Consider the following 21,206-nt stretch of genomic DNA (forward strand, 5'->3'; position numbering starts at 1 on the left):
ACAAGTCTCTGAGCTTCCTGAGAGCAAGAACCAAATCTTTTATTTTAAAGCCACAATCCAGAGTGGCACATAGCCTGACATAGTTGAAAATCAATGATTGTTGAGTGAAAAAACTTCAGGAAGGCTACCTGGAGGAGGCAAGCATTTTAGCTAGTTGTAAAGGAGAAGGAAATGGCAACCCACTCCAGTGTTCTTGCCTGGAGAATCCCAGGGACAGAGAAGCCTGGTAGGCTGCAGTCCATGGGGTCGCACAGAGTCGGACATGACTGAAGTGACTTGGCGGCAGCAGCAAAGAGTGATTAGAATGTGGACATGCAGAGAGAAGAGGAAGAACATTCTAGAAGAAGAATCTTGAGCCCGAGTTTGGACATGGTCAGTCTTGGACATGGTGTATGGAAGGAATATGGAGGACTCTAGTTTGACTGGCTATAGGATGTGGGATCTTGAGGGTCAATTGAGGGAAATAGTAAAGATAAAATTAACTTGACTCAGCAAGGGATTGAATATGGGAGTCCAGGAAAGACCCAAATCAAATGTGAGGATATAGAGAGAACCATTAACCAGAAAGGAGTAAAGATGGACGAGGATCAAGAGTGTGGTTTTGGCCAGGGTAGATCTGGGGATACCATTAGGACACATTCCACTGTCTTGTCTTTCTATGTCTTCCCATTTATTTTATTCAGGTTTTGATCTCCAGGGCTTGGTAAGCACCCAATATAAATGCTGAATGAATGAATGAATTCAGTGGAATCAAAATAAAGGCTAGCAGTGGTCCTGCATGAGCCAAGGCAAAGGAGAGTTAGTTCCTGTGATAATTTTAAGTAATGTCTTTGCCACTCACACAGATAAGACTCAGGTGAGAGAAATGTAGGCTGCTGGCAGCGTTGGGAAAACCAAGGGGGAACTCAGGTGATGGCCAGCAGGTGCTCAGGAGCCGGCTGCTTGTCACTCGAAATGGGGAAGGTTAGCATTTGTGAGGGCTTCCCAGGGGGCACTAGTGGTAAAGAAGCTGCTGGTCAGTGCAGGAGATCTAAGAGACGCGGGTTTGATCCCTGGGTCGGGAGGATCCCCTGGAGGAAGGCGTGGCAACCCACTGCAGTATTTTTGCCTGGAGAATCCCGTGGACAGAGGAGTCTAGCGAGCTACAGTCCATAGCGTCGCCAAGAGTCAGACACGACTGAAGCGACTTAGCATGCACAGCGTTTGTGAAGATGGCCAGATGACACCATCTTCACAAACTGTGAACACAATGCCGTGGACTGAAGATTGTGGTACTTTATGTGGATTTTCCTATTTCGTGTGCAGGACAAAATTCGTGAGAGCTGAAATGTACAGTCTGACTACCCTATACTAATGTGATAAATGCAAGCATTAGTAACTTTATTCTCTATTTAAAGAGATGTCTAGAAAGAGTTATGCACTGTCATCACTAATCCATTTTTCCTCGTGAAATAGACGGCTTTATGACTATTATGACACTGTTCTCAAAATCTAACCACTACTGTTCTTCTCTCAAATTTAACACATTGACATGTGTTTAGAGAATGTAATATAATGTTGAATATGTGAAGGAAACAGGTTTTCTTCTGACCCATTTTTCCAGTCTTGTGTAATCCTAGATGGCTTTCTCATATTACTCTATGTGTACAAAGAAATAGCTGAAGAAAAATAATCTAAAGATTAAGGCATTGAATGGTCACTATTTTAAACATACACACAGTTATGCTTCTAAGCAGACAACCTCAGCAATCAGTTACTTTCGGCTGTGCTCCCAAATCAGTAATTCTGCTGGTAGATCTATCAAAAATCAAAATTCATAATGTGAAGGAAGCTGGAAGTTTTATTAACCAAAAACAAGCTCTGGAGCATGCAGGGGGGTTGTAAAGGATAAACAGAAGATAAAGAGGCAGGATTCAATTTCCTTTTACATGCAAGCTTGAGGACAGGCAGACCATTATTCACCCATGCCTGCCACTGACGAACAGAAGCCCTGGGTTATGAACTGCAAGTCATCTGCTTTTAAAATTCAATTTCATTTCTTCAAACAGTCGTTGTGAGCACGAATGTCTAATGAAAGAGTTTAGGCCACGACGTCCTAGAGTAACCATCTGTAAGTCATGGACTCTTTGGAATTAATTCATTTAACAAATATTTATGGAGCATTTCCGTGTGTGTCAGCTCCAAGCTAGACAGGAGGGAACAAGGCAGACCAGGTTTCCGTCACGCTTGAGACAAACCTAGAGTTCCAGACTCCCATTTTATTGTTGTTGCTACTGTAGTTAACACATGAATGACCGTTTTTGTTTCCAGTTTTCAACTTGAGCTATTTCATAAAATATGAAGTGCTGCCCTTCTGATGTCTGTCCAAAGTAGCGATTTTCAATGTGCTGCTTAAAAATTCCAGAGTGTCAGCTTTGATGGGGCAAATAAGAAAATCTAAGGAAAGTGGAATTCAGGAAGTCAGGGAGTCATAAGAATGCTTGGAATTTCTAACAGATTTTACTAAACGTTTTCTGTATCATGACATGTTCCAGAAGACTGTAAATGTTAGTTTGTACAAATTAAAACTACTTTTTGCCTTGCTGATAACTGCAAATAAATAATTCAGATGACCACCCACCAAAACCCGAGAACATTTTTTGGGAAGTGGTGGGGGGGGTGTTACGTGTTCCCTCTGAAATACTTGTTTTGTAAATTTTATAATCAAAGGGAAAAATAATGAGATAGTGCCTCATTTTATTTCTACTTTTCAATTCTACAGAACTAGTTTCAAATGCTTCTGTATTTCCCAGTAAGATCATTATAGAAATGTAAACTAATCATTAACCTTTGTCTTGATTGGACTTTAAAGGGGAGGATTAAAGGCATTTTCGTACTTGCATTTCAGGACAGCAACACACTGACTTCTCCAGTTAAAATTACTTCAACTGTCACTTTTATTTCATGATGGCAATTAACTAACTTAAATTCAGGACTGCACATTGCAAGAGCTTCTTTATTTTATTTAGTAAGGAGCCTTATGTAAAGTTCATAAGCACAAAGCATAGCTGTTTAGCCTGGTTCAAGAAGTAGTAAGTGAGGAAAAAAAGAGTTGGGGAGATAACCTTTAGCTTAATATAGCTTGGTAAATTAAATCCTATATATGCTAATTTTGTACTTTTTTTTAATAGATGGAACTGATTAAAAATATAAGTACTGCCGAACAGCCCTATTTATTCACCCGACATGTTCATTTCCTCAATTTCTCAAGGTAAGATATTTTTCAGTTTAATGGTTCTTTCATTTCTTTTGGGTACTTAGTCTCCTTCTAACAAACAATTACTTTAAAATCTACCTTCCTTTCCAAGGTAGTGTAATTGCCCTTCAAAAGACATTTTTAATCCATTTATTTTTTCAGTAGAGGGATCAAAATTTGAAATATTTGGTTAAAAGCTTCATTTCTTTCTAAAAATACTACTCTTAAGTCTTGTGAAAACTTGAAAAAATTTTTTAATGAGAAGCCACTTGACCTTATAGTTCTCAAAAAAAAAAGATTTTGTATTGGAACAAAATAGACAAGAGATGGATATTTTAGCAGATATATTTCATTGCACATTTTTATACAACCTGCACCCACACAGGACTCTGGGAATAACTTGGAGGTGGAATTATGTGTATTTTGTGTGTGCTGTGCGTATGTTTAGTTGCTAAGACGTGCCTGACTCTTTATGACCCCATGGACCGTAGCCTGCCAGGCTCCTCTGTCCATGGGATTTTCAGGCAAGCATACTAGGTTGCCATTTCCTCCTCCAAGGGATCTTCCTGGCTCTAGGGTTGAGCCCATGTCTCCTGTGTCTCCTGCATTGCAGGCAGATTCTTTACCCGCTGAGCCATCACAAAGCTAGGCCCAGCCTCTTTCTCTACCTTTTGAACACTCCATTTCATTACTCTAAACCTTGCATGTTTGATGTTGGTGGGTATTTTAGAAATCTGTGTTTTTTTCCTCTTCACCCGCAAGGACCTTTTGATACTAATGCAAACCTCAAATTTATGTGTTTTGATCCTCTGTTAAATTGCTAACTGCACGTTCTGGGCATTCTCTTCCCCAGGGATCCCTTAGCACAGATTTCTTGTCACTGTACTTTACTGTAGCTCTCAGAGTCCTCCTCTAAGGCGGGCCTGTCTGAGCTCACAGTTGAGGTTGACAGAGCACTAGGTCCCCGGGCCAATCTGCTGACTAGCCCCGGACCCTGGGCCTCCCCATCAGCCATCTGACCAGCCCTTTCCTCACTGCTTTTCCCATGGGGATAACAGGACCTCACAGGCTCACAGGAGAATCCTATCTGTGCTGACCTCGTGGCCCCGAGGGCCAGCAACCAGGGAGGCCTGAGTTTGCCCTGGGCAGCGCTTTGGCTGCCCTGCCGCAGGAAGCCTAACAGTCTGCAGGGCTGCGAGGAGAGTTTAGCCTTCAAAGAACTTTCCTGCTGTGCTGCGAGCCTTGTGCAAACGAAGTGTAAAGAGACAGATTCAGCAAAGCCAGTTACTAAGCAGCAAAGAGGAGTTGCTGCCTTATCTTTGAAAGCAAGTCTCCCCTGAAGTTCCCCAGCCTCTCTGATACCCAAAGTTCTCTGGGCTGGTGAACAGGTGAAGAGGACACCTGCGGATTATCCTGGATTATCCTCGGTGGCCGGAATGGGGGATGGGAGTATGTGTACCGCTTCCACAAGAGCTGTGTCTCCAACCACATTTCTAAAGTGGCTTGTCACTGCACTGTCCAGGGTATGTGCCTGTCTCCCACTTCCCTGGGGCCAAGAACATATAATTAGACATAATTAGATAACGAGGACTGGGTAGCTATTTTGGGTCATGTGTTTTACGACTTGTAGACAGCAGAGCACGGCCCCTCTGACCCCTTGATTCTCTCATGCACTTCCTTCCTCCCTTCTCTCTGCGTCACCCTTGACGTCCTCATTCATTATTCTTTCTTCCTCTTTTTAAAATTTTTGTTGGACTATAGTTGATTTACAGGGCTGTGTTAATTTCTGCTGGACAGCAAAGTGAATCAGTTACACATATACCCATTCTTTTTAGATTCTTTTCCCATGTAGGCCATGACAGAGTATTGAGTAAAATTTCCTGTGCTCTAAGTCCTTATTCAGTTCAGTTCAGTTCAGTCTCTTAGTCGTGTCCAACTCTTTGTGACCCCATGAATCGCAGCACACCAGGCCTCCCTGTCCATCACCAACTCCCAGAGTTCACCCAAAGTCATCTGCATCGAGTTGGTGATGCCATCCAGCCATCTCATCCTTTGTCGTCCCCTTCTCCTCCTGCCCCTAATCCCTCCCAGCATCAGGGTCTTTTCCAGTGAGTCAACTCTTCGCTTGAGTTGGCCAAAGTGTTGGAGTTAGGTCCTTATTAGTTATCTATTTTATGTATACAAGTGTGCATATGTCAATCCCAGTCACTCAGTTTATCCCTCCCCATAACCCATTAACCATGGATTTGTCAAACCTCATTCATTTACTCCTCTTGCTTCCAGGGCAAATCTTTACAACCAAAACAAATTGCAATGCAACAAGTTTTCATAGTTAACTCAGGATATTATAGCATTCTAATTAATACACCAACACCAGTACCTTAATTGGATCAGCAGAGCTGGGCACAGTATGGTTGACCGTATTTTATCTTGGCCTCCACTATCAAATACAAGCCCAAGAGTTTATTTTTGATTGATTGAGTTCTGAAAGAAAAGAGAAAAATGATAAACACCTTTTAGAGGACACTACATCCCAGGGAAAGTGTCGGCCTGGCTGTCAGGATCTCTGGGTGTCAGACCTTCCCGTCGACCTTAGTCTCTCTGGTGGGAAGGGGAAATCTCCATGTTCCCATCTCCAGGGGAGGGACAGTTCCCGCCCACCCCTGGTTTGTTGGGATGCTTAAAACCCCTGACGGAAAGCCCTTCAAGTTCTTGGAGAGAAGGGTATCATATGTATTCAAAGTGACATTTAAAAACATTTCTGTAGAAGCCTCAGTCTGAACCCCCAGTTTGTCTCCTGTCCAGATGCAGCCTCGTGTTCCGTTGCTCAGTTGTGTCCAACTCTGCGGCAAGAATAGAGTGGGCTGCCATTTCCTGCTTCAGGGGATCTTCCTGACCCAGGGATCGAATCCACGTCTCTTGTATCTTCCTGCATTGGCAATGGCACCCACTCCAGCATTCTTGCCTAGAAAATCCCATGGACGGAAGAGCCTGGTGGGCTGCAGTCCCTGGGGTTGCTAAGAGTCGGATACTACGGAGCGACTTCACTTTCACTTTTCACTTTCATGCATTGGAGAGGGAAATGGCAGCCCACTCCAGTGTTCTTGCCTGGAGAATCCCAGGGACGGGGCAGCCTGGTGGGCTGCCATCTATGGGGTCGCACAGAGTGGGACACGACTGAAGCGACTTGGCAGTAGCAGCAGCAGCATTGGCAGGTGGATTCTTTACCACTGCGCCACCTGGAGGCAGCCTCACCGTGTCTCTAATGTAACACTTTCAGGTCAGGGCTCTGCTCTGGCTGATTTCTCCTCCCTCCATCCCATTGTGTTCAATTAAATACATACATATTGAGGACCCTGCACTAGGACGGGGGCTTCTACAGGGAGCAAGAAATGTTGTCCTTGGGACTTCCCTGACGGTCCAGTGGCTGAGACTCCTCGCTGCCAATGCAGGGAGCCTGGGTTCAATCCCTGGTCGGGGAACACGATCCCACATGCTACAACTAAGAGTTCCCCTGGTGGTGGTTTAGTCGCTAGGTCATGTCTGACTCTGAGACCCCATGGATTGTAGCTAGCCAGGCTGCTCTATCCATGGAATTCTCCAGGCAAGAATACTGGAGTGGGTTGCCATTTCCTTCTCCAGGGAATCTTCCTGACCCGGGGATTGAACTTGTGTCTCCTGCATTGGCAGGGGGATTCTTTACCACGGAGCCACCAGGGAAGCCCCAAGAGTTCGCATGCAGCAACTAAGACCCAGCACAACCAAATAGATAAATAAATATTAAAAATATAGAAAAGAAAAGAAATGTCCTTGCCTTCAGGGAACTGCAAGTTCTTCTTCCATTAAGGAAGGAGTGGCATGTATGATGAGTTTAGGAGAAAGAATCACCGGGTGTTCCCAGGGGAAGTGGAGGAGCAGGAGCCCCCGCCGATGGGCCAGCTGTGGACCAACGAAGGGGAGGGGCGTTGGCAGCCCAGGGACCGGCATAAGAGAAAACTGGGCAAAGAGAAAGATGGAAAGGAACCCTGTAAATGGGAGTCTCAAGCGTGGGCGCAGCAGAAGTGGAATGGCAGTGATGAGCTGTAAGCAGGAAAAACAGAGACCAGTCTGATCAGCTGGAGTAAACTCCTGCTGCCCGTGGGCCCAGTCTCACCCTCTTCTCAGCTGGAGTAAACTCCTGCTGCCCGTGGGCTCAGTCTCACCTCTTCCCACCCCACGTGCACAAGGCCCATGGCCTCAGCTACAAGACCTCCATAAACACGCAGAGAAGGACAAATTGAACTTGAATACGCTACAGGACTGTTACTAAACATGGCAATTAAATCATCAGCCTTTCTTTTTCAAGGGAACAGTTTTCTTTCAGGAAAATTTCTTGGGTATAAACAGTGAACCATGGGCATGTAAGGAAAATCCCCAATTATACAATTAACAGAGTAAAACATCTATGTTGGGACTCATTAAGAGGGCTTTCATATGCTTTTAAAACTGAGTCCTATATTTTGAATTATAAGACATAGAGAAAATTAAGCTGCTCTTAAGGCATCTACCTTGATCGCTGCTGACAGGCATTGTTTCAAGAGAAACATTGTTTTAAGAGGTTATTAAGAGAAGAATTGATGCTGCAACCTAATATTCTTATTTGATGTTTTATTTCTAATCTTCCTTACGTTGTTGACATGCAGCAAAACACTTGTGGGGGAGCAGAATGTAAGAATGAAAGTCTAACCTTGTTCCCAACACTTTCTTTTGTACATTTATGTTCTGAACTCATGAAGTGTATGGCATTATACCAAAATGAATCTCCCCCTATTTCTTCTTTTCCAGTAAATATGGTATTCTTATCTTGGAATTTAGATACTCCGAGTGATGTAAAATGCTACCCTTCGAGTTTCTGACAATTCAATAAATTTCATTTATTCATCGTCTAGGCATCTTGTCCTGTTCCATCTTTTCCTCCCTTTTTTAGACCTAAAATAAAGGTAAAGGTGCATGCACTGTCGTGTCCGACTCTTTGCGACCCCTTGGACTGTAGCCCACCAGGCTCCTCTGTCCATGGGATTTCCCAGGCCAGAATACTGGAGTGGGTTGCCATTTCCTTCCCCAGGGGATCTTCCCAGCTCAGGGATTGAATTCAAGTCTCTGGCGTCTCCTGCATTGGCAGGCGGATTCTTTACTGCTGAGCTTCCTGGCACCTAGATGGAACAGTTTCACCATATCCATTTTTATCAGTTCAACTGTGGAAAACAATACTATCAGACCAAACTGGTTCTTTTGTAGTTGCCTCAGGGAAGACTTCCTGCCAGAGGAGATAAACACTACAATGTCAGCAGAAGCCTCAGATTGGTTTGTATTCTGAAGATTTTCGCCATTCTTGCAGTTTTTGAGCCATCTGAAAGTTCAGGCCAGACAAATGTTTTTCACCTGGTCTACCTAGAGAACTGAATCGAAATTATTTTGGCCTAAAAGATGCTATTTTGTTGTGATGTTTTAAGTACATCACTTAATATTTGTGTACTCTGGTTTCATGAGCCTGTTCGCGGTTGTCAAAGTCAACTATAGAATTAGAATTTTTGCAAAAGTTCAACTTCCCAAGACCATCTCTTCACGTATGTCTTAGATCATCAAGACTATGACAGACAATTCATCTTCCCTGCTCCTGCCCCCCACATTTCGTTTGTTTTCTAAGATTTTTTTGTGTGTGTGGTGGGGGGAAGTAATTCTTTTTCCAATCTACAGTTTCCCTTGACCCTCAACTTGGGTCTTGCAGGGAAAACACTGTGAAGGCTTGTGTCAGAGTGCAATGCTATGAAAATAGTCAAAGTGAATGGTGAGATTTTCTGACCTCAAACTACCACTTCTCTTAACCCTGTTTTTTGTCTCTTCCTTTCTCACCCATGACCCCCTCACCCTTCTTTGCATCCATTTCTCTTTCCTCGTTTGTCTCTGATGGTGGCTCCAACGCCAGCACTAACTTGAGAAAGCAAAACATGTAAAAATCAATCAACCGCTAGAGAAGCAGGCAGGGTGCATCCGAGGACACCATGTGAGTTGTGGACACGTTCTTCCCTTGAAGGGGAGGTCCTGGTTACCAGTGTGAACAAGGTCTGCTCCCTGATGGCCTCATTTAACAAAACAAATCTGATCCTGCTAATTCCATAATTCAAATGGGTTTCCACGTTTTATTTCTAAACGTTGACTCTGTTTTCATTCTCATTTGCAAAGTCATCCCTTTTAATTGTGTCCTGCAAATCTTTTGTAATGGTGACAGATGCCTCCAGCTTTGGAGAGGGCATCAGACAGAACCCATGTTAGCACTTACTGAGTGCTGTCTTTACCCACTTAAACATAGCCTGAAAGTTCGATTTTCAGAATGAGGGTGTTCTGTGAGTTTATCCTGTGTAGACAAGGCCAGGCTCATCTTCTGAAAATGGCGCTGTCCCCCTTTTCTCTTTTCCCTCCACAGTGAGTGGTCTCTCTCTGGGCCCCATGAGCCCACACATCTGGCCGGCCCATCAAGGACTTGCCCTGAGCCCACCTCACTGCCCCCCTCAAAGGGCCTTCCTCCTCCTCATCTACTTGCTTCCTGCCTCTGGTGTCGGCTTTCCTTTCCCAGCAGGAAGCTGACCTCAGGTGCCCCACCCCCACCCACTTGTCTCCACCCCTGCGACTTGCCAGAAGCTCCCGCCCCTCTTACCTCTGGACACTCAGGGAGCGCTGAGTGGCTCAGCCTCTGCTTGCATGGCATGATGGCAGGTTCTGTCATGGGCGCCAAGGACCGCAGTGTCCACTGAATGAGGTTGTGAGGTTGGAGGGAGACCCTTCCACTTGTTCCCGAAAAGGGCCTTAACTAACCACCTCCCCCTCCTCCTCCTGCAGCAGCCCCTCACCCTGCCCCCCAAACGACTACAACCTTTTCCACGATGGTCTTTCTCTCACTTCAAAGCGTCTCCTTAGTCACTCACCAACAGGGATCAAAGCCTGGGCCACTAGCCTCAGATACTCTTCATTTTTTGATGAAGGAAGGAAAGTTATGACCAACCTAGATAGCATATTCAAAAGCAGAGACATTACTTTGCCAACAAAGGTTCGTCTAGTCAAGGCTATGGTTTTTCCTGTGGTCGTGTATGGATGTGAGAGTTGGACTGTGAAGAAGGCTGAGTGCCGAAGAATTGATGCTTTTGAACTGTGGTGTTGGAGAAGACTCTTGAGAGTCCCTTGGACTGCAAGGAGATCCAACCAATCCGTTCTGAAGGAGATCAGCCCTGGGATTTCTTTGGAAGGAATGATGCTGAAGCTGAAACTCCAGTACTTTGGCCACCTCATGCGAAGAGTTGACTCATTGGAAAAGACTCTGATGCTGGGAGGGATTGGGGGCAAGAGGAGAAGGGGACAACAGAGGATGAAATGGCTGGATAGCATCACCAACTCGATGGACGTGAGTCTGAGTGAACTCCGGGAGTTGGTGATGGACAGGGAGGCCTGGCATGCTGCGATTCATGGGGTCGCAAAGAGTCGGACATGACTGAGCGACTGATCTGATCTGATCTGATCTGAACAGCCCAGGAATAACTTCTACTTTTTTTTTTGGCTGTGCTGGGTCTTCAGTACATGGGCTTTCGCTAGTTACAGAGCTTAGGCCTAGTTACTCTGTGGCACATGGGATCTTAATTCCCTGAGCAGGGATTGAACCCACATCCCCTGCATTGGAAGATGATTCTTAACCACTGGACAACCAGGGAAGTCCCAAGGACTAACCTCTACTTTTAGGTCAGAGATGAAAAAGAAGATATACTTTCAGTAGAATGGAACTTGCCAGGGGTGAGGAGGAAGCAGGGAGACGGGATTTATTGTTTAATGGGCACAGAATTTCAGTTTGGGCTGATGAGAAAGCTCTGGAGGTGGGTGATGGGTTCTGGGGATGGTTGCTCTACAGTGTAAATGTACTTAATGCCACTGAAATACACTCTTACAAGTAGTGGGAAAGGTAAATTTTGCCTGTGTATTTTACCACAACTAATACTTTTATATAAGTATATAAACTCATAATTTGCCTCTCATAAGTATATAAAACTACTGTAGTAAGAGGACGTGCGTGCATGCTAAGTCACTTCAGTTTGTCTGACTCTTTGTGACCCTAAAGGACCCTTTGGTGGACTGCCCTGCAGGGAATCCTAGGACCCAGCTTTTATGCTAATTAACATAGTCATTCTTTACAAGACCACGGAAGTACAGTTGAGGTTTTTAAAAGCACGTTGCTGTTTGAGGGTTGAATTGCATTCACCATCTGCATGCTTTGTCTTTCTAATCCCTAACCCTACTACTCTGGTTGCTCTTTATCATGGATATGAAGCCCAGTTTAATTAAGAAGAGACTGATTTATCCAGGATGCACAGCTGACTTCTGGAACTAGTTAGTTGTTCGTGCAGCTGTGTGAATGTCACCTTGTGTACGTCTGGAATCTGACAAGAGTTGTGCTGGCCTGGCTAACCCTGCTCCTGAACACTGTTTTCCAGTGTCTGGAATGGCATTCACACGCCTGGTGCCTGAAATCACACCATCAGAGTCATTCCTTCATGTGCCTCTGGATTCTTCTCTCTGAAGATTTTCTTTAAAAATTCAAACACACACACAAAGAGAACAGCATTCTGTAAATTAATACACAAAATAAACAGGATCCGTGACTCATTATATCTACTTTCCTTTCCCACGTGCGTGTGTCAAGTCTCTTGAGTCGTGTCCGACTCTGCAACCCCATGGACGGTAACCCACCAGGCTCCTCTGTCCACGGGATTCTCTAGGCGAGAATACTGGAGTGGGTTGTCGTGCCGTCCTCTGGGGGATCTTCCCGATCCAGGGATTGAACCAGCATCTCTTGTATCTCTTCCATTGGTAGACGAGTTCTTAGCACTGCCAGAGCATTGTAATCGTGGCTGAAATTTATGAACTGAGACACAGCCACCCTGGTTTTCATGTCTTCATTGGTTGAGTGCCTACTGTGTACCACGCTGTGTCTAAGGACGTTGTTCCTGGCTTCTGGAGTCACAAGTCTGATGGGAGAGGCAGACCCGGACACGCAGTGCTGGAAAGAGCACTTGGAGCCAGAGGAGGAAGGGACCGACACGAGTATGGGAGTTCACTGGGGAGGGATGTGGCGGTGACTCTGGGCTGCGTTTTGAAAGATGAAGAGTCTGCCAGCTGGAAAGGTGGGAGCAGGGTCACGTCAGTTTGTTTTCTCTGAGCTCTTTCTGACCCCTGACAGAATGTCTGGGTGTCCTCATCAGAAGGTCATGGGGTGAGAGAAGCCTGTGGGCCCCTCAGGAGGTCCCCAGAGCTCCGAGTGTTCTCCCAGTCTCTTCAGGGTCATTGCTTCCAGGCAGTTCAAAGAGAAGGGGGAGGAATTTTTAAGACAAATTTAGCCAACCTGATCCTTTTGCCTGGGGAAGGCCTTGCTCTTAGACCAGATTTCAGTGCATTTGTCTAATCCCTTTGTGGAAGGAATTAAAATGCAACACCTAGACACTGGCTTTATTTTTATCTGAAACCCCTCGCCATCATTTGAGGACAATTATATTGATTTTTGTTGTGTTCACGTTATTGCTTACATTATTACTTGCCTCAGCTCTGGAATCTTCTTTCCACGGTTCAGAGCACAGATTCTGGAGCCAGACTGCCTGGGTTCATATCCTGGCTCAGCCACAAGTTAAGCGCTCCCTGCCTCCATTTCCCCAGTATAAATGAAGATAATTACGATTTCTACTCCACTGAGGTTTTGTGGGGGCTTCCCAGATGTCACTAGTGGTAAAAAAAAAAAAAAAAAAAACAAACCTGCCCATGCAGGAGACATAAGAGATGCGATCCCTGGGTCAGGTCAGGAAGACCCCCTTGGAGGAGGGCACAGCAACCCACTCTGGTATTCTTGCCTGGAGAACCCCATGGACAGAAGAGCCTGGTGGGCTACAGTCCATAAGGTCACAAAGAACTGGACACAACCGAAGTGACTTAGCATGCACACATGAGGTGTTATGAGGCTTCAGTGAGTTGGTTACAAAATATTTACAGCAAGGTGAACAGGGAGCATTTAATACATCTTGGCTGTTATTCTCCACTTCCTACAGAGCCCCTAACCTGAGACTGTTCTAATTAGAATGTAGAATAAGTACCATATCCTCCAGTGAGGCATTCAGAATTTACCAGGCAGTCAAAACATTCCATGAGGGTCAGTGGGTCTGTTCCAGACGCTGGTAATAGATACAAAACCCAGTTCAGTGTGGCCCCTCCCTGGGGACCTCTAGCCTTGTGAGAAAATCGAGACCGTATCTATACCTTCACGGTGACAATTTCTGCATTTTGCACAGTGCTGACTCCTGAACAGTCTTCACAGCCTCTCAGTAACTTCTTGGAATATCCTGCAGGATAATAAGTGTCTCCACCAGGAAACACTGCCTGCTGGTTTGATTGTTCACTGGTACCTGTGCAGTGGCTTCCCTGGTGGCGCAGTGGTAAAGAATCCGCCTGCCAGTGCAGGAGATGCTGGTTCAATCCCTGGGTCAGGAAGATCCCCTGGAGGAGGAAATGGCGACCCATTCCGGTATTCTTGCCTGGAGAATCCCATGGACAGAGGACCCTGGTGGGCTGCAGTTCATGGGGTTGCAAAGAGCTGGACACGACTTAGCGACTGAGCAGACGGGGTCCTCTGGTGATGATGTGTTTACCTAGAGGGGAACCAGTGTGTACGTGGGCTTGATTTTCCTCCAGAAAGGATGGTTTGTAACCCGCTCCATGTTTGTGTGCATCTTAGGTTTGGAGGAGACCAGCCTGTCTACATCAACATCATCAGAGATCCTGTCAACCGGTTTTTATCTAACTATTTTTTCCGTCGGTTTGGAGACTGGCGAGGAGAACAGAATCACATGATTCGCACCCCAAGCATGAGGCAGGAGGAGCGCTACCTGGTGAGTCCTGTCGCCTCAGATATGTAGCACCCCCCGCCCAGGGCCATCTGGTCCTTGGGCTCCATGGGATGAGGGTACCGCTTCAGAAAGCAAGTTTTTACCAGTGAAAAATTAACTTTCCAGATCATTCAGATCCAAACAAACATTTTCTCAAATGACTTTCTAATCTTGTTTTCCTCAGTTTTTCTTTAGTGTTGATTTCAGGTCCTGGAGAAAAAAACAGTCTTTCCCAGGGAATCCTGACCAGCACTTTTGTTTTGGTGCATTCGGGGATTTCTCTTAAAAGGTCACAGAGTGCTTACTCACACCTCATCCCATTCAATTCCCATGACAACCCCATGAGGGAGGGGTACTTTGAGATGAGGACCCTAAGATTCCAAAAGAATGTGAACACAGCCGTGACTGACTGTTTCCAGGCCCTCTTACTCCGAGTCCAAGGTTCCTTCCACCACGGCACACAAGAATCAGGCATCTCAGTGAAATTTGTTGGCCTTTCCAGACCTTATTTTGGGACCCTCAATGTCACAGGGATGTTGATTTTGATCCCAAGAGTTGCTTCCACAGCTCGGAGTTGGTAATGGAGGAAAATAGTGCACCTTACTGTCAGCTCCAGAATAAAAGATGCGTTTCCCACTAGTTTGTGACCTGGATTGACAAACGCTTGCTGAGGGCTTAGAGCCTGGTGTTAAAGAGGCTGAAACCCTGGCCTCTGTGTCTGCAGGAGCCTGTTGGGTTCAGCCAGACCATCCTGGGCTCTCAGGCCCAGAAGAGAGAGAAGAATGTATGGAGGGCTCAGTGCAAATCTGCCTCTACTGCTGGCACGTAGCACAGAGGCCATGCCCACCACTGCTGTGCACAGAAGCATCCGTCAGCTAAAGAAGAGTAGTGTTACAGTTCCAGCACAAGTTCTCTTTCCTCATGTGATTTTAAAAAGCATAACTGCATGCGTTTGGAGGATGGAGCATTTTTCAACAATATCATTTTCATGTCTTAAAATCCACAGTTAGAGTTGAGAAAATTGAGATGCACAGAAGTATCTTATCCAGTGCTGCACAGCTAGTTACAGATGGGCCAAGACTAGAAACAAAGGCTTTCTACTGGCCATTCAGCATTTGTTCAACTGCCTAATGCTTCAGGGGAGTATTCTGATGATATATTTTTAAAGTGCCTTTTACTTTTTTTCTCTTTCCATTATGATGGCAAAAACTCTTATCTTTTCCTTTATATGTTATGAATATGGCTCTGTATTTTTTTTTTATGACAAGCACATATTTTTTTAATGACAAGTACATATTCAGAGTGTAGAACCACTTACTAGAAGAATAATGTCTTTATTGTTTGTATTGGACCCGATTAGCCTGTTGTGTTTTTTGAAAACATAGAGCATATTCCATGTAATCAAAATATCTTGCAAAGTTTCTGTTCAAAGTTTCAGTTCAATCTGATACTAGTGAGAACCAAGTTACAGCAGAGGATGCCAAAAAACCAAAGATTTGGAAACAAGTTTTATGAATCCTACTCTTCAAATATTAATGTAGGTGATAAGTAAATTGATAGTCTACCAGAAGGTGAAAAGTGATCAGGGAAAGTGAACGGGCAGTCCCAGGAATCCGTCATGTGGGCAGGGGGTGGTGGCGGGCAGGGGACCGGCTGCGATGTTAATAAGCAGATCAGGGAAGGCATTGGATCCGACATATCAGCAATGATTAGAATGAGAGATAGAGTTGATCACGCAGTTGGCTGGGAGAACGCCGCCCCAAGTAGAGAGGGGAACTGGAGCGAAGGCCTGAAGTGGACACTTGGGCCTGTCGTTCAGAAACCAGCAGGGAAAGGGGGTGGCTGGTATAGAGTGAGGGGTGGGGGCAGGGAGGTGAACTTACAGAGGTAAGTCTCGGAGACCACGCACCATATAAGGCCCTGTGAGTTGCTGTGATAACTTTGAATTGAGAAATAAAATGAATAGCCCCCAATTAGACACACGTTTTTTTTTTTTTTTGAAGTATAGTTGATTTACAATGTTGTGTTAATTTCTGCTGTATAGCAAAGTGATTCATTACACACACATGTATATACATTTTTTTGATACTCTTTTCCCCTGTGGTTTATCATTGGATACTGAATATAGTTCTCTGTGCTATACAGTAGGACCTTGTTTATCCTCTCTCTATATAATAGCTTGCATCCGCTAACCTCCCATTCCATCCTCCCCCACCTCCTTCCCTTTTGGCAACTACCAGTTTGTTCTCTACGTCTGTGAGTCTGTTTCTCTTTCACAGATAGGTTCATTTGTGTCAAATTTTAAATAACACATAAGTGGTTATCATATGGCATTTGTCTTTCTCTTTCTGACTTCACTTAGTTTGATAATTTCTAGTTCTATCCATGTTGCAGCAAATGGCATTATTTCATTCTTTTTATGGCTGATTCGGAGAAGGCAATGGCAGCCCACTCCAGTGCTCTTGCCTGGAAAATCCCATGGATGGAGGAGCCTGGTGGGCTGCAGTCCATGGGGTCGCTAGGAGTCGGCCACAACTGAGCGACTTCACTTTCACTTTTGACTTTGATGCATTGGAGAAGGAAATGGCAACTCACTCCAGTGTTCTTGCCTGGAGAATCCCAGGGACGGTGGGCTGCCATCTATGGGGTCGCACAGAGTCGGACACGGCTGAAGCGACTTAGCAGCAGCAGCAGCAGTATTCTACTGTCTAGATGTACCACATCTTCTTTATCCATTTCTCTGTCGATGGACATTCAGGTTGTATCCATGTTTCGGCTGTTGTGAATAGTGCTGCTATGAACGTAGGGGTGCATGGATCTTTTTGGATTAGAGTTTTGTCTGGATATATGCTCAGGAGTGGGATTGCTGAATCGTATGGTAATACTATTTTTAGTTTTCTGAGGAACCTCCATGGTGTTTGCCACTGTGGATGCACTAACTTACCAACCAACGCTCCCACCAACAGTAGAACGGTTCCCTTTTCTCCAACACCCTCTCCAGCATTTGTGATTTGTAGACTTTTTAATGATGGCCATTCTGACTAATGTGACGTAGTACCTCACTGTAGTTTTGATTTGCAATTCTCTAATAATTAGCGATTCCTTAGTGGGTCAGTCAGTAAAGAATCCACCTGCAATGCAGGAGACCTTGTTTTGACCCCTGGGTTGGGAAGATTTCTTGGAGAAGGAAATGGCAACCCTCTCCAGTGTTCTTTCCTGGGAAATCCCATGGACAGAGGAGCCTGGTGGGCTGTAGTCCATGGGATCACAAAGAGTCGGACTCAACTTAGCGTCTAAACCACCACTCACAATAATTATTAATGTTGTGCATCTTATCATGTGCCTATTGGCCTTTTGTATTTCTTCTGTGGAGAAATGTGTATTTAGGTCTTCTGCTCATTTTTCAATTTGGTTGTTTGTTTTTCTGTTGTTGAGTTGTATGAGGTGTTTGTATATTTTGGAGATTAAGCCCTGTCACAAACTGTACACATCTTAATCAGTGATTCTTCCTCCTGAATATCCTCTAGAAAGCTGAGCCTCCCTCCCAGCAGGTGATACATCATCTCACAAGCCCACAGACACCCTCAGCAATTCTCTCCCTTTTTTCTGGGAGTCCAGACTCCTCCTTCCTGCTCTAGACTTATATCTGTCTGAAACCTTGGTTCTTGTTCTGAAGTCTCACAAGCCTCCCCACACTCAAAGTTTCCAGGGGATTTGATTGAAAATAGGGTCTTTGGGGGAGAGAGAGAGAGAGAGAGAAAGAGACCTTAAAGTTGTGCAGTGAACAACCTACCCAACTGTACATGGATGTTCCAATATTCTTCAGTGCTCCCACCAACTGCTGGCTGGCTATGTCATTTCTCTGGGTGGTATAATGTCTTCACATTTGTCCTTTCATCCCAACATCCAGCAAGGTCTTTGAGAACAAGATAAGATCAGAGTTCCATTTCTGTCCCTGGAATTCAGAAGAGTGGCTGAATTAGTTGTTGTTGTTCAGTTGCTAAGTTGTGTCTGACTCTTTGTGACCCCATGGACTGCAGCACACCAGGCTTCCCTGTCTGTCATTATCTCCTGAAGTTTGCTCAAACTTATGTCCATTGACTCAATGATGCCATCCAACCATGTCATCCCCTGTTGCCCCCTTCTCCCCCTGCCTTCAATGTTTCCCAGCATCAGGATCTTTTCCAGTGAGTCAGCTCTTTATATCAGGTGGCCAAAGTATTGGAACTTCAGCTTTTTTTTAAAGCCCGTAAAATGTTGAAAGCTGGTAATGGAGACAAGTCTTGCATTTTTGGAGAGCCTTTATGATATGAGAGATTCCTGGGAAATTCCCTGCCTGGGATTCTACCCTCAGAGATTCGCAGGGGCCCCCATTCCACACGTAAATCACCGTATCCTGAGAAGGGCCCATGTCAGATGAGCCTGGCTCATTCCTTGGCCGGGCCCCAGCAGGAGAGCCCTGGACTCCCCGAGAACAGCAGAGGGAGAACTGGGGAGCAAAGAGCAAGAAGGGCGCCAAAGACATGTGACTCCTTCAGATCCAGCTCCAGTCTGACCCCATTAGGAGACTGTTCTCTTGTTCAAAGGATGGTTTGTTTATTTGGAAGAAGCCAGTGTATTGCCTTTTTTTTTTTAATAGCTGAAACTTTTTATTCCCTCTCCTCGATCCCATTAGACCCTTGGAATAAAACTGCCCCCTTTCAGAGCCTGTCCTCATTTTGGCAAGCCTGGGTGGTCAGTTGTTTCACTCAAAGGACGGTGTTGTTTGTGTCTCACTGGGGTGCAGGGCAGCTGTGAGGAGACCGGGTCCCCTCAGTGAGGCCCTGCCTGGGGGTGAGGGCCCAAGAAGGGAGTCAGGCGAGCCGAAGTGGGCAGGCAGGGCAACCACCCCAAGCAGCGTGTCGCTGCTCACACACAGAGTCATGGGCGCTGGCCCGAGACGGGTCCACTGGTGTCCCCACTTGATTCCAGACCCCAGTGCTCCAAAGCCCTTTGCTTTATCCAGTTGCCAAAAATAAGGCAGTTCTGCTCCTGGCTGTGGGCCTTGCAGAGCTGCTTAGCATTCAGCTGGGAGAGGGCGGGGTTTGGGGGCTGAAATATTATCATCTGTGATGCCAGGTGGTTGGGAAGAAACTGGAAATAAGCACAGGGACCATAGGGTTCCTGAAGGTCAGTTATGAGGAGCCTCTCTTCCCTTGGATGCAGGGACGGGGCCTAGGTCTAGTGATGGGTTAGGGGTCCAGCCTAGTGTAGAAGCCAGGCCTCCTGACTCCATACCTGTCTGGTTGGCTCACTTGGACCTTATGTTTTACTTCCTGGATGGTAAAAAGAGAAGAGGAGTGGGCCAAGTTCCATGGTTTTTGAGCAAAATCATTTCATCTGATGCATCTTTACAAAGACATAACTGTTATAACAATTTTTTTTCAAATACTCAAGCATCTTAGAGCTATTTTCCATATTTTCTGAAAACAGATTTTTCTAAAAGCTTCTACTTCTCTCCAAAAACTCTTCACTTATTTATCAGAAAATGATTTTACAATAAATTATTGCTAGAATGGGTACAAATTCAGCGTATAGCAGCCATGCTATGAAAAGGCAGTTCTCTGGGGCTCGTTTCCCTCTGTCCAGAGCCAGGCACTCGGCTCAGCACTGCAGAGGTGGCTGCATCCTTTCTTGGTTTTAGGCTCGGGAGGTGGGGCGGGTGGATCTGGGTCCAGGCACACGTGGACACGCGCCAGGGCTTAAGACTTTTGTCCGGCGGGAGTCCAGGCTGCTTTATTTCCAGGGCAAGGAAATACCTGGCACCCAGAATGCAGTTAAAGAGAATGAATGTCTGCTAATGAAGAGCAACTGTTGTGATTTACAAGCGAGGGAGAGCGTCTTGTTCCCTAGAAGCCACTCCCTTCTCCAGTCCCCAGATTTCCCTGAAAACAGCTGCCATTTCCACTCTGTCAGTTATACGTGTGTGATTTTTTTTTTTTTGGCTTGTTGTTTCCCTAAAACCTGGCCTATGAAAGGTTCATGGTGAACACTTCTGCAGAGATACCACTTGGCATTTTCAGACAACAACAACAAAAATGTCCAATTGAACTCTTTACCCAGATTTCCTGCAACTTCACCAGATGACCCTTCCCTAGGTGATCCGCCATTTGTAGAGCAGAAAGAGAGGAAAAGGCATTTTCCCAGGGAGAGAACTGCCTCTGTGATGCTGTTTATTCGTCTTGGCTGTAAAGCGTGGAAAGTAATGCATGTTTAAAAGAAAAGATGTGTAATTTACAGCTTCTTAATTCATAAAGAATTCAGTGAATCATGTTGGATTCTGGAGAAGCCTGATCACAGGCCAGCATCAGCAAAGGTTTTCAGAAAGCTATGCGTTTTAATCCGCTTGAAAGCTTTGGACTCTGAGCACCCTTAGCTTTGGAAGTGTATCTATGAAATACTTGATTCTGGAAATTTCCACTCAGTCCTGACTGGCTGAGGCTGTCCTGGGAATGAAACCTCAGGCTGTCCCTTCATCTCTCAAGCATCATTCTTCTTAAAGGAAGAAAACGAATAAGGGATTTGGATCATCTGCTTTTTACGTATTTCAGTAAATATCTGTATTTTCCAAAGCTTCGAAGGTAAGAAAGTCATGCTCTTTGTCTCCATCTAGTTTAGATTTGGCCAATGACTACAGGCTGAGTAAGCGGCCCAGGACATGGTGTACTTAGCTTCTGTTCTCTGCTGCCCCAGCTGGGTGACAAGCCAATGGATTTAGCCTCCACGAACATTACTCTTCTCATCTGCACAATGGGAACATATTACCTTGTCTGTTTCACAGGCTTCTCAAGAAAATAAACTGAACATTCTACACAGAAGTGTCCTGAGAGCTAAAACTTTCCAAAACATATTTTGGAATTAATGCTTTCACACCCCTGGCTCTGTCAGTGGCTCCTGGAGACCACTCATTTCCTATAAATCAGGGCGAATGGGGGTGTTTATCTCCTCTGGGGAGCCAGCGGCTACTGCTGCTCTCCTGTGGC

The 21,206-nt window shown here is 45.4% G+C and overlaps 1 protein-coding gene across 2 annotated transcripts in view; it reads left to right on the plus strand.

Annotated features, from left to right (window-relative positions):
- UST (uronyl 2-sulfotransferase) overlaps window positions 1–21,206 on the plus strand; it is a 317,125-nt gene that overhangs the window by 210,068 nt on the left and 85,851 nt on the right. For both annotated transcript variants that reach the window (XM_014477904.2, XM_070376839.1), the window contains exons 4-5: window positions 3,171–3,250; window positions 14,034–14,187. In XM_014477904.2, the coding sequence (XP_014333390.2) occupies window positions 3,171–3,250; window positions 14,034–14,187 (234 nt within the window). The remainder of the gene's footprint in view (window positions 1–3,170; window positions 3,251–14,033; window positions 14,188–21,206) is intronic.

Source organism: Bos mutus, chromosome 9 (assembly GCF_027580195.1).
Source record: "Bos mutus isolate GX-2022 chromosome 9, NWIPB_WYAK_1.1, whole genome shotgun sequence".
NCBI lineage: Eukaryota > Metazoa > Chordata > Mammalia > Artiodactyla > Bovidae > Bos > Bos mutus.